Source organism: Cervus canadensis, chromosome 6 (assembly GCF_019320065.1).
Source record: "Cervus canadensis isolate Bull #8, Minnesota chromosome 6, ASM1932006v1, whole genome shotgun sequence".
In the NCBI taxonomy this organism is placed as follows: Eukaryota; Metazoa; Chordata; class Mammalia; order Artiodactyla; family Cervidae; genus Cervus; species Cervus canadensis.
Window position 1 is genome coordinate 73,585,372 of NC_057391.1, and position 14,183 is coordinate 73,599,554.

At 34.4% G+C, this 14,183-nt stretch overlaps 1 protein-coding gene across 8 annotated transcripts in view; it reads left to right on the top strand.

The window, feature by feature from the left end:
• The window catches only part of GPHN (gephyrin), a 524,662-nt gene that overhangs the window by 189,656 nt on the left and 320,823 nt on the right, over positions 1 to 14,183 (top strand). For all 8 annotated transcript variants that reach the window (XM_043472320.1, XM_043472318.1, XM_043472321.1 and 5 more), the window contains exon 3: positions 1,074 to 1,131. In XM_043472320.1, coding sequence (XP_043328255.1) covers positions 1,074 to 1,131 — 58 coding nt within the window. The remainder of the gene's footprint in view (positions 1 to 1,073; positions 1,132 to 14,183) is intronic.

Consider the following 14,183-nt stretch of genomic DNA (forward strand, 5'->3'; position numbering starts at 1 on the left):
TTTATCATTTAATTGTACACTTAAAAATGGTTAAAATGTCAAATTACAATATTTACAATAAAATAAAAGGAAAACAAAAGCTAGTTGACCATAAATGTGATATTTGTTTCCAGACTTTCAGTTGTACTCTATTGCTTTGTATGTGTATTCTTATGCCAGCTCCACATTGTCTTGATTATTGTAGCTCTTTAGTAACTTGATATCAGAAAATATAAATCCTCCAACTTTCATCTTTTCAAGATTGTTTGATTATTCTGTGTCCCTTAAATTGTCATGTGAATTTAAAAAATCTGCTTATCAATTTTTGGAAGATAAGACTGCTTATCTTAAGCCCCGTCTGCCATTTCTAGTTGTGAGACTTTCAAAAACTGCTTGTCTCATTTTTTCATAATCCTTATTATAATTTATTAGAGTTAAATGAGAAAATAAACATGTAAAACCTGACGATTGAATGTTTGGCATATAGTAAATATTCAGTATACTACTAACTGTAATATTATCGCTATAACTACCACTGTTACTGCCAATATAATACTTTCACATATTGACTAGAGTAAATTATTCATTCTACTGCTACTTCTAGCATAGTCTTTCTTTGAGTCAGGAAAGCAGCACGTTGTAAGGGAAATAACATGAAATTTGGAATCAGTCTACCTGAGTGCAGTGCTATAGAATACTGATGGTATGTTGAATTGATAAGTATTTTAAACCTTGCTGTGTTTCATGATACCATGAAAACAGAAACGTCAGATACTGTTCTTGATACATCTTAGTTGTGACAGAATCTGTTAATCAAAGTGGCAGTTTGAGCATCATAAAAACCATCAATAAGAGAAACTTAATTATGATTAAAAATCTAACTTATGTTTCCTCCTTCAGTAGTCATTTATTATCTGTCTTTTTAAACAACTGTATGGAAAACCTGAGCACAAAATGGTTGTTTTCTCCTCCATAGTTATTGGGGTGGGTAATGGGCAATTACTGGTGGCACTCTGCTGCTAATGACAAAAATAGTCCATATTTTTTAATACACTGTTGCCGGTTTTGAGAATATTTTTCTCTCCTAATTTCAGGTTGGGTGGGACTATATCAGCATACAAGATAGTACCAGATGAAATAGAAGAAATCAAGGTATAGTATGGCATTTTTCACCTCTACAAAAACTTAGTATCTTGGCGGGAAGGTGGGCAACAAATTGTCTTTTCTTTATACTATTGAATCTTTACCTGTGTTGGGATATCATTTAACTCCCAGTTATTCTGTCTGAATTAAAATATACGTATCAGATAATCATCATCCGATTTCATCTACCATCATCAATACATGGTAGGAAAGTCAAAAAAGGAACCCTTTCTTGTAAAACTCATTGAAAATTTACTTAAGAAAGCACTGTATATAAACATTATTTTGCATAAAGTATTTCTTTATCATTTTAATTTCTTTTTCCTATAGTCTCTCACCCATTGTAAATATTAGTCTTCTAATAAATTTTACTGGCTCCTTTGATAACATAGTAGGCCAGTTTCAATTTAAAATTAACAGTACAATAACTGAAAAATTGACCTTACTCTTTGAATATTACAGCATAGTCACATTTTTCTGTCTTTACATTTTACTAAATTCTGTGGAATGTTAGTATTCTAGCATAACATGTGGCCCTTCTCTAAAAGCAGTTTAAAATCTAATGAGAACTGAACTTACTATCTTTTCCATGAATAAAATTTAACAACTGGATAACAGTAGTCAAGGATAAACAAGACTGAGTTAAACTGTTAACAATGACATGTAAAGATCTTAACAAATTGTTAACTTTGATTTGATCACACTTTTCTAAATCAATTTCAATAAATTCAAGCTGTTAGTAAATAGTTCTTTAATTGGTTACATTATTTTTAAATAAGTTGAATTCATTAATCTTTATGTTCTTTATGAACATAAAGTGTTCAGTATCTCAGGTGTCTTGTATGGGCAACATCAGGAATTAATACCATGGTTATATTCTAGCAGAAAGTTGGGGAGAAAAGTCAGGCATGTCAAGAGACTCTTTCCAACTTGATATAAATTCATAAAATAGTTTAACTGGGAAGAACCTTAAGTCTAATCCAGATCTCATTTTTCAGAAGATAAAATGGGAATTAATAAAACTGAGCTTGTTGAAATTAATTTTTTGTGATGCTTAAAGGTGCTCTTATAATTGCAATATGTGTTAAATGATAAAGGTGAAGAAAATATTCTATGGAGTATATAGGTAGGACACTTATTCAAAAAGATAATCAGCAAGGCATTTGTGAAATTATAAACAGGAGATAATATGACACCAGATCATAGGGTATAAAATAAAGACTGTTGAGATGTAGGACTGGCATTGAACCTTTATGCCATGTTAAGAAACTGAAAACTATCGGGTGCCATTATGTGATTTTAAGAAAGAAAGTGGCATAATCAGGGTGATGATTTTATTTTAATGAATGAAAGATCTTATTTCAGTGGAGAAGAGGAGGTTCCATTTATAAGGAAGGAAACCAGATTGCAGGAATATAGGCAGTGATTGAGACTTGAACTGAAGCATGACAATGAGGTTGAAGAAAAAGAACTCATATTCAAGAAATATTATTTAAGAAAATAGAATCAACAATACTTGGTGATTTATTGAATATTTAAGGGAAAGTGGAAAGATTGACTCAGGTTCCTGACTTGGGAAGCTAAGTAGATTGTGTTGCTGTTAATTTAAAGAGGAGAGGAAAAAGGAATGTTTGAGAGGAAGTGAGGTAAGTTTTGGACTTACTGAATTTGAGATTCCTCTTAAGTAACCTTATGTTAATCAGCCTGTAATTCAAAAGAAAGATAATTCCATCTTTCAGTTCATACTGAGATTTGTCATTATACGAAAGTTAGTTGAGCCATGCTACTAAATGGAATTACCTGAAAGAGTTATATGAGATCATAATAGTGGACCAAAATTGTTGCTTTGGGGAAGGTCCATCCTAGAAACCGAAGATAAATATGCTCTTTTATTAGTTTAATTAATAAGCAGAAATGTTGCCTGTTTTTAGTAGTGACTTTTTCTCTAAAAGAGTAGTTTTTTATTATGATTTTTTTTACTTCTAGAATTATGACAGTTATTCCTCAAGAGATACCTTGGGGAAAAGAAGCATGATTCATAGATGACATATAAGTGATTTTTTTCCCCATCAGTTCCTGTTGTTACATCTAAAACAACTTCAGAGCATTTGAGGCCTGAGGCATGAAAAAATGTGAAACTGATTCTTCTTTTCAAAAGTGTTGGAAGAAAAATTGTCATAAAATGTCTTGTCAGCATTTGTTGGCAGCATTAGTATTTTCAGCTAATATCATTTTGTTTTGGTTAGAGGTAATGTGAAACATCTGGTTGTAATGTTTATTTTATTTGGTTAATATATGAGTAATTTAAAACTATCTAAATAGTACAGTTGCGTTTAAATTTGAAATATACTCTCCATAGTATACCATGTATAAATAAATATGCATCTGTATGAAAAATGAAATGTTAGTTCCTCAGTTGTGTCCAACTCTTTGCAAGCCCATGAACTGTGGCTCACCAGGCTCCTCTGTCCTTGGAATTTTTTAGGCAAGAATACTGGAGTAGTTAGCTATTGCCTTCTCCAAGGGATCTTCCCATACTAGATCTTCCCAACCCAGGGTTCAAACCTGGGTCTCCCACATTGCAGGCAGATTCTTTACCTCTGAGCCACCATCTGTATATTTACTCTTAAAAGTTTATGATTGGTTGATGAAGCTAATTCAATTTTTGTCAGATGTGGTAGTCTTTTACAATGTTTCTAGCACCAGAAATCATTATTTAGTTCATACATAGTTTGAATTAAGCATATTTATTAATTATAGTAAATCACCTCAGAGTGAATAGATGCTTGGCCAAAGTCTTAAGGAATAAAGAGCAAATACATTCTTGGCCCAATTACAACCATCTCTTCCACCCAATATTCTGAATTTTTATCATTATCAGTTCCTTGCTTTTATTTAGTTTTACTATATATGTATACATCCATAAATATTATAATTTATTTTTGTTTCTCTTTGAACTTTATATGAATTGAATACAATCTACTGTGCCTTGCTTCTGTTTTTCAACACTGTGAGATTCATCATATTGTTGTTTACAGCTAAAGTTTTAGGAGGACTGTATTTGTTTTGTTTTATTTTTTGCTGTGAAATAGTACATTGTGCCACTAATTATTGAGACCTCCTTCTGTTGATGGACATTCAACTTATTTCCACTTGGAGCTATTAAGAAAAGTGTTGCTATAATAGTCTTATAAAAATATATGTAAGAGTTTCTCTGAAGTATACACAGAGGAATGAAATTCCTGAGTTTCAGTAATATATAGTTTCTGGATGAAATCACAAACTGTTTTCTAAGGTAGTTATGCCAATTTATATTGCCAGTTGGGTGAATTTATTTAAAATAGAGATATTTAAATATTAACTTTAATCCATTTGTAATTTATGTGTATAAATTTATTTTTATTTACAAACGGAATCACTAAACTTTTATAATATTTTCCAAATGAATCTGTTTTTGTGTGTAAAAGAACCATATTGGTTATAGATGATTTTTCATCCATCATAATGTCTTCAGTTCTGCCAACAGGCAGAAAGCATGAGGAAGTGATCACTCTAGTTCAGTCAGAAATTTCGCTGGGTTAGAGCTCGATTGAGAACACGGTGGGTTTTCATCCATTCCTTCCTGTCACTGTAGGAGACTTAGCTTTATAATATTACATTCTAGCTGACTCTCTTGCCTCCGGCCTAAACAATATAAGCCTCAAACACTGGCATATATCTTGAAGTGGGAAGTTTCATTGTTCTTTGGTTAGGCTTACTTCCCTGGCGGATCTTTCTTAAGTACCATGAAGAATGCAAAAGATTGTCCTCCGCCTTTCAGTAGGTTTTTGTCTAACCTTACGGACTTGTGCACAGCACTGCAATCCACAGTTGCTCCCAGGGAAAAAAAAACCATTTGTTTAAGTCTATTCAGGTTTCCAATTTCTAAATGTCTGATAGCTTTCTGGTTTCTTTAAATCCCAACAAAAGTTCTCTGCCTGGAAAAGCTGATGGGCAGCCCTGTGACCAAAATCAGCAAATAGCACCAGTGGAGATAGGTGGGTGGTAGGAAAAGCCAGAGATTATTATTTTCACTTAGAAAAGTTTCCTCATTTCTAGAATTTTATTTTGTCTAGTTTATTGGTCTGAAGCTCCTTACTGTCTATAAAAGTAGGATTTTTGTAATTATTTGATTCTACTCATTATGGTGTTAAGTATTGACCTGCTGTGATCTACTGCACTCTACCCAAAAGCAGAATGCTTACATTGTACTTTTAAATGATTATTGCTAGGGTATAGAAAATCTGTTTGTTTGCTGAATGAATCCTTTAACTACTTTTTATGAAACACTATTATTGTATCTAGTAGTTTTTCAGTTTACTGATTTATATGAACTTTAGTAACATGAGCTCACAAAATCAAATCATTTTGCCATTATATCTACTACTGTGGGCAAGAATCCCCTAGAAGAAATGGAGTAGCCGTCATAGTCAACAGAAGAGTCCAAAATGTAGTACTTGGATGCAATCTCAAACAACAGAATGGTTTCTGTTTGTTCATTTCCAAGGCAAACCATTCTGTATCACAGTAATGCTGAAGAAGCTGAAGTTGAACGATTCTATGAACACCTAAAAGACCTTCTAGAACTAACGCCCAGAAAAGATATCCTTTTCATTATAGGGGACTGGAATGCAAAAATAGGAAGTTGAGAAATACCTGAGGTAACAGGGAAATTTGGCTTTGGAGTACACAATGAAGCAGGGCAAAGACTAATAGAGTTCTGTCAAAAGAATGCATTGGTCATAGCAAACACCCTCTTCCAACAACACAAGAGAAGACTCTACACATAGACATCATCAGATGGTCAACACCGAAATCAAATTGATTATATTCTTTGCAGCCAAAGATGGAGAGGCTCTATACAGTCAGCAAAAACAAGACCGGGAGCTGATGGTGGCTCAGATCATGAATTCCTTATTGCCAATTTCAGACTTAAATTGAAGAAAGTACGGAAAACCACTAGACCATTCAGGTATGACCTAAATCAAATCCCTTATGACTATACAGTGGAAGTGACACATTCAAGGGACTAGATCTGATAGACAGAGGGCCTGATGAACTATGGACAGAGGTTCATGACGTTGTACAGGAGACAGGGATCAAGACCATACCAAGGAAAAGAAAGGCAAAATGGTTGTCCGAGGAAGCCTTACAAATAGCTGTGAAAAAAAAAAGTGAAAGGCAAATGAGAAAAGGAAAGATATACCCATTTGAATGCAGAGTTCCAAAGAACAGCAAGGAGAAATAAGAAAGCCTTCCTCAGTGATCAATGCAGAGAAATGGAGGAAAACAATAGAATGGGAAAGACTATAAATCCCTTTAAGAAAATTAGAGATACCAAGGGAACATTTCATGCAAAGATGGGCACAATAAAGGACAGAAATGGTATGGTTCTAACAGAAGCAGAAGATATTAAGAAGAGGTGGCAAGAATACACAAAGAACTATACAAAAAGGATCTTCATGACCCAGATAATAGCGATGGTATGATCACTCACCTAGAGCCTGATATCCTGGAATGCAAAGTCAAGTGGGCCTTAGGAAGCATCACTATGAGCAAAGCTAGTGGATGTGATGGAATTCCAGTTGAGCTATTTCAAATCCTAGAAGATGATGCTGTGAAAATGCTGCACTCAGTATGCCAGCAAATTTGGAAAACTCAATATTGACCACAGGACTGGAAAAGGTCAATTTTCATTCCAGTTCAAGAGAAAGACAATGCCAAAGAATGTTCAGACTGCCGCACAATTGCACTCATCTCACACACTAGTAAAGTAATGCTCAAAATTCTCCAAGTCAGGCTTCAACAGTACATGAACCATGAACTTCCAGATGTTTTCAAGCTGGATATAGAAAAGGCAGAGGAATTAGAGATCAAATTGCCAGCATCCATTGAATCATTGAAAAAGCAAGAGAGTTCCAGAAAAACATGTACTTCTGCTTTATTGACTGTGCCAAATTCTGTGACTATGTGGATCACCACAAACTGTGGAAAATACTGAAAGAGATGGGAATACTACACCACCTTACCTGCCTCCTGAGAAATCTGTATGCAGGTCAGGAAGCAACAGTTAGAACTGGACATGGAACAACAGACAGGTTCCAAATCGGAAAAGGAGTACATCAAGGCTGTATATTGTCACCCTGCTTATTTAACTTATATGCAGAGTACCTCATGAGAAACACTGGGCTGGAGGAAGCACAAGCTGGAATCAAGATTGCCTGGAGAAATATCAATAACCTCAGATTTGCAGATGACACCCCCATTATGGCAGACAGCGTATAGGAACTAAAGAGCCTCTTGATGAAAGTGAAAGAGGAGAGTGAAAAAGTTGGCTTAAAACTCAACATTCACAAAACTAAGATCATGGCATCTAGTCCCAATATTTCATGGCAAATAGATGGGGAAACAGTGAAAACAGTGACAGACTTTATTTTCTTAGGCTCCAAAATCACTGCATGTGGTAACTGCAGCCATGAAATTAAAAGACGCTTGCTCCTTGGAAGAAGAGTTATGGCCAATCTAGACCACATATTAAAAAGCAGAGACATTACTTTGCCAACAAAGGTCCATCTCGTCAAGGCTATGGTTTTTCCAATAGTCATGTAAGGATATGAGAGTTGGTCCATAAAAATTGCTGAGCTCTGAAGAATTGATGCTTTTGAACTGTGGTGTTCGAGAAGACTCTTGAGAGTCCCTTGGACTGCAAGGAGATCATACCAGTCAATCCTACAGGAAATCAATCCTGAATAGTTATTGGAAGGACTGATGCTGAAGCTCCAATACGCTGGCCACCTGGTGCGACTCCTTAGAAAAGACCCTGAAGCTGGGAAAGATTGAAGGCAGGAGGAGAAGGGGACAACAGAGGATGAGATGGTTGGATTGCATCAGCAACTCGATAGACATGAGTTTGAGTAAACTCCAGAAGTTGGTAATGGATAGGGAGGCCTGGCATGCTTTAGTCCATGGGTTGCAAAGAGTCGGACATGACTGAGCGACTGAACTGAACTGAACTGGTTGTTTAACGATCAATGTCTCAAACACTGTGTCAGTTGCTTTAAAACTACTAACTGATTTTAATCCTCATAACAAACATATGAAGTGGGTATTCTTCTTGTTCCTATTCATAAGTGAGAAAGATGAGGCAAAAGCGTTAAGAATGTCCAAGGTCACACAGCAAATATTGCGGAAGTCAGATTCAGACCCCGAGTTCAGATTCTTTTATGATAATGAGCATTAGTAGTAGTGTAGATACAACACATTGTTTATATGATCTTCCTACGTGAATATAGCAAACTGACTTAGGAAATGTTTACTTCAATATGTGTTAGTGTCTGATACCCCTTTTCTTACTTGGATTGATGTTCTTAAATTTCTTTAAATCTCTGATTTACCCATTCATTCATTCAATAATAATTTATTTGGCAATGTTTCTTCTGTATTTAAACTTGGTTATCTCATCCAGTTTCATAGCTTTTGTGTGGGTTCTTTTTTCTAAAATACACTTTTTAATGATGTATAATATTTTATACGAGTTGTACATAAAAGACATAAAATCATAATTATAAAGCTTGTTTAATTATCACAGATAACACATCTGAATAACCACCACAGATAAAGAGAATATCACAACATCACAGAAATCTCTTGATACTCACTTCCAATCATTACACCTTACCTCTTCTTCAAAGGTAATTACTGTCGTCTGACTTCTATCACCGTGAATTATTTTACCTGTATAGCAATGGTTAACTGTTGTGTTTTTGTTATATTGAATATACAGTTTAGTTATCCATTCTTACGATGAAGGGTATTTGGGTAATTTCCAGGTAGCACCTGTTATAAATAATGCTGTAATAAACAGTCTTGAATATGTCTTAATGTACATATGTATACATAATCTCATTAGGTATACACTTAGTAGACAAGCTAGGTATGATCTAGAGGTACTGGATCATAGGGTATATAAATGAATAATTTTACTTGATTCTGCCATTTTCCCAAATACATGATGAATTTATATTCTCTTCAGCATTTAGGGGACTTCCCTGGGGTCACAGGCATTAAAAAAAAACCCTGCAATGTGGGAGACTACTGGAGAATTCCAGTTAACTTCATATTCTCACTAACATTTAGTATTGTCAGTCTTTTCATTTTAACCATTTCAGAGATTGACCAAAAATGATTTAAATATATGTATTTCTCTGATTACTAATGATGTTGAGCACATTTTCATATGTTTATTGGCCATTTGGATATCCTCTTTTGTGAAGTGACTGTTGATGTGTTTCATGTTTTAAAACTTAGGGTAAATGTGTTTTCTTATTTATTAGTAGGCATTCCTTGTATATTCTGTATGAGTCCTTTGTTTGGTATGTGTATTGCACATATATTCTCATACTCTGTTGCTTCCCTTTTTACTCTCTTAAAAGTCTCTCTGATTAATAGAAATTACTTTAATGTAAGTCAGTTATAATTAGTGAGTAAATATTTGTGGATTAAATGAATGATCCTAAAGACATTTAATGTCTGGTACAAGGGACAGTCTTATTCATTATAAAATGTAGTTTTTCTATTTAATATATATTAACAATTCTTTAGAGCACAGAAGAAACAGTGACTAATTCTGGCTTAGAGGGTAAAGAATATCTTCAAGCAGAACAGAATGAGAAGGCTTCTGTAGCAAAAACACACAATGTGAGCAAAGACACTACTGAGTCAGCAGTGTTTTTGAGAAAAGCAAGTGTGTTTAAAGTCAAGGGATCATTAAAAATAACTTTAGGAGATGACTCTGGAATGTTCGGTTGTAGTCACATTGTAAATTATTTGTATGTCTTAGGGAGGGAAGCTTTCAAAGATTTTGAAACAAAGACATTTTCAGGTATATTTCTAAGAGTTTACTATCCTTACCAAAATAAACTGGAAGGCGGCACAGAGGCAGAACACTTAGGATGCTCTATACCAATCTAGATGAATGGTGATAAAGGGAAGGCTCATGTTTTTGCAAGAGTCATGGAAAGTGTGGGAGGTACACCACAGTGTTTAATAAAACAGACTCTGTCTTAATTGGATTATAACCATATCTTAACCATTCTGTGCTTCCCTTAAAATACGGGTAAAACAAACCTACCTTTGTTGGGTTAAAAAACCTGCTCTTGTTATTGTAAGGATGAAATGTTTATAAAGTACACAGTGCCTGCCACATGGTAAACACATAGTAAATGACACCTATGTGGTATGATCCACGTAGACTTGAGAAGTGAGAAGTACAAATAGATCAATTTAGGTTTTAAGCTTAGGCAACTTCATAGAAAATAATGCCAATCCCTGAGCTAAGGAATTAAATGGAAAAAAAATATATTTAGGAGGAATAAAGAATGTTGAGGATCTTTAAGGTATATGGGTAAAGAACCTAAAACTGAAGATTTATTCATCTCCCAACCCGATCAGTTTAGTGTTTTTGTCTGGTTTGTTCACTGTTGATGATTTCCACCTCTCTTTTTTTCTGGTAATGTTCCCTTAACTGAGACACTTTTTCCTGTTACCTTTTCTTCAGAATAAGGACATCCCAGAGAAATTATGGGAAAAAACACATTTTAAAATATCAGAGATATCAAATTGCTACAGGTTTTCTCTCTACCATATTTCTGATCATTTAGTCCCTTAAGAAAAAACAGACCTAGCCTTACCATTGTGCAGTGTGGAGTAGGTAATTTTCCTCTCAAAATCAGAACAATCTGCTCCAATAAAAGGAACAGTTCTTGGCTCTCTTTGAAAAGATGGTTTAAACCTACCTCTCTTTCTGCTATTTTTTGCAGCCTATAGATAGAACAATGTTCTATTGTTTCTGTTACTAATTATTACATAATATCTTTACACAGACATCTTGGCAAAAATTCCACCCAAATACTAAATTTAACCTTACTAAAATGAATTTCCTCTGCTATTCTTTACTAATAGATATGTAAATTATATTGTAACATCTTTAAAATATTTTTTACCACTGATGTCCTCATTGAAAACTAAAGCACAATAATGGTTATTACTATTAAAGTCATTGAAAATCAAACATTTTATATTCCAGTATGGCTAAATATTAGTGAATAAAATTATTTTGAGATCACTTTTGTTAAGGAGACTTTTAAATCGAATTAAATTAATTACATAATATATGTTATCAGTGTCCAATTATTTACCTACCCTAGCTATAGTCAGGCTGGAATAAAATAAAACCCAGAATTATAAAAGATGTTTTTCATGTTCTCATTTACTTTACTCCCCTTGACAGTGGTCCAGCTTTCAAAGAGTTTCAGTAACTTGCCTGTGGACACAAAGCCAATAAGTTGACAAAAACTGAAACAGGCCCCCAGGTCTGTCTTGCCTGTAAGTCTGTTCCCTTTCTATTACCTTTTCTTCTAACCCAGTGACTTTCAGAAGAAAATTTATAAATAGTGTTGTTAAGAGACATGAAAAACTAAAAGCAGCATAAATATTTATCCATAGGGTTTTAAAATTAAAATATATAGGCTATTTTATGTAGAACTTATTACTGATGGTGACCTTATTAATGATATATTGTCAAACTGAAAAAATAAGTAAATAGCACAAGTATGTGTGGGTTTTACGTACGGAGATTTGTATAGAAGGATGCTTAACAAGTTTTAAATGGGTTATCTCTGGTAAAATGTTGGTGATTTTCAGTCCTTTATACTTTTTTATTTTGATTGAATTATTTTTATCTCTTTTTTTTTTTTAGTAAGTATGTATTTTTAGAATCATAAAAATCACTAAGAATATTCTCATTTAGGGTCCTGAGATTAAAAGTGGAACAAAAATAGGAACAGGTTAAAATACAAAAGTTATTTTTTTACCAACTGTCATTTCCAGAACCTAGTTTGTAATTGTATAGCAGATGATACAAGTAAAACTTCTCTCACATAGCCATTTCTTTTTGCATATTGCCTATTCCACAATAGGGAGTAGAATGGCTTTAAATGCCAGACTCATAGAGGAGGTACTAAATTTTACTGATAAATAAAATAATAGCTGTTTAAACTTAAATTTGAGAGGAAGCTGTATTCCACTATGGCAAATAGCTCCTATTAGAAGACCCTATCTATTTTCACAAAAAATAATTATAAATGCTGGACCAATAAATAAATAGATAAATAACTACTTGAATGCACTGGAGAGTGGCCAAAAGCAAGTAGATTCTGACATTTGGAAGAAAGCCCTAGTTGAGTATTCCATTTTGTAATGCTTAGGCCCAGAATAGACCCCAGTTCAGCCTACTTGGCAGCTGAAATCTGCAGGCTTTCTTGCTAGAGAAACAGTGTGGGCAACCACAGCTGCTTTAATGTGAGGGGATACCACGGCACATTGATCAGAATGGCCATCATTAAAAATCTGCAAAGAACAAATGCTCGAGAGGATGTGGAGAAAAGGGAACCCTTCTACAGTGTTGGTGGGAATGTAAATTGTTGCAGCCACTATGGAAAACAGCATGGCAGTTCCTCAAGAAACTAAAAATAGAGTTGCTATATAATCCAGCAATCCCACTCCTGGGCATATATCCAGACAAAAATATAATTCAAAAAGATGCATGCACCCTTATGTCCATAGCAGCACTAGTCACAACAGCCAATGATGGAAACATCCTAAATGTCCATGGACAGATGAACGGATGAAGAAGGTATTACGTGTGTGTGTGTGTACGCACACTCACTCAGTTGTGTCTGACTCTTTGGGACCCCTATGAACTGTAGCCCACGAAGCTCCTCTGTCCATGGAATTTTCCTGCAAGAATGCTAGAGTGGGTTGCCATAACCTGCTCCAGGGCATCTTCCCAACTCAGAGACTGAATCCCACATCTCCTGCATCTCCTGCTTTGCAGGCAGATTCTTTACCACTGAGCCACAGGGAAGCCTGATACATGCATACATACATATACGTACATACAATGGAGTACTATTCAACCATAAAAAGAATGAAATAATGCCATCTATAGCATTCCATGGGTAGACCTAGAGATTATCATAGTAAATGAAGTCAGTCAGAAAGAGAAAGACAAATACCGTATGATAGCACTTATATGTGGAATCTAAAACATGACACAAATGAACTTATTTATAAAACAGAGACAGATTCACAGATATTGAAAACAAACTTATGATTCACTAAAGAGGAAAGAGGGTGGGGAGGGATAAATTAGGAGCTTAGAATTACCAGATACAAACTACTGTGTGTAGAATAAACAACAGGGTCCTACTGTATAGCTCAGGGAACTATATTCAATATCCTGTAATAAACCATAATGGAAAAGAATTATGAAAATAAAAATGAGCAGGGAAATCCTGGAAAAGATAAAGCCAAACAGAAGAGCCTTACATTCTGTAAATAAGCTCCCTCGATCTCTGGCTGACCTCTGCACCATGAATGTACTGAGTGAACTACAAGCACATGGCTAAGGCTAAAGGAATTGAATTAAATTTTGGATTGCCATCACTACAGAGGAGACAGAGTTTTCAGTTTTGTCTACCCAAGTAATCTGCTTAGTGAAATAGAAATAAATCACTATTTTTTGGAGTAATATAAAAAACCTAGTATCTCTTCAAAATATCATTCACCATGTCCAGGATGCAATTCAAAATTATTTAACATATAAAGAAGAAAATATGACCCATTTTCAAGCAAAAACAATCAACTGATATTAACCCAGGATGACCCAGCTATTGGAATTAACAAAGATGGCTAAATCAGCTACTATAACTAGGCTCAATGAGTAAAGGAAAACATGCTTGTAATTGATAAAGAGATATGAAATCTTAGCAGTAAAATAGAGACTATTAGAAAGAACCCAATGAAAATTTTATAACTGTAAAATACAATAGCGAAAAAGTATCCCAAGAGTATCTTTTGATCTTTAATTCAAGGTCCCACATGAGCTAATTTAGGATTGATGACAATAAGATTATGTAATAAATATACAGAGTTGTTGAATATCAAATTAAATCAATTTGGCC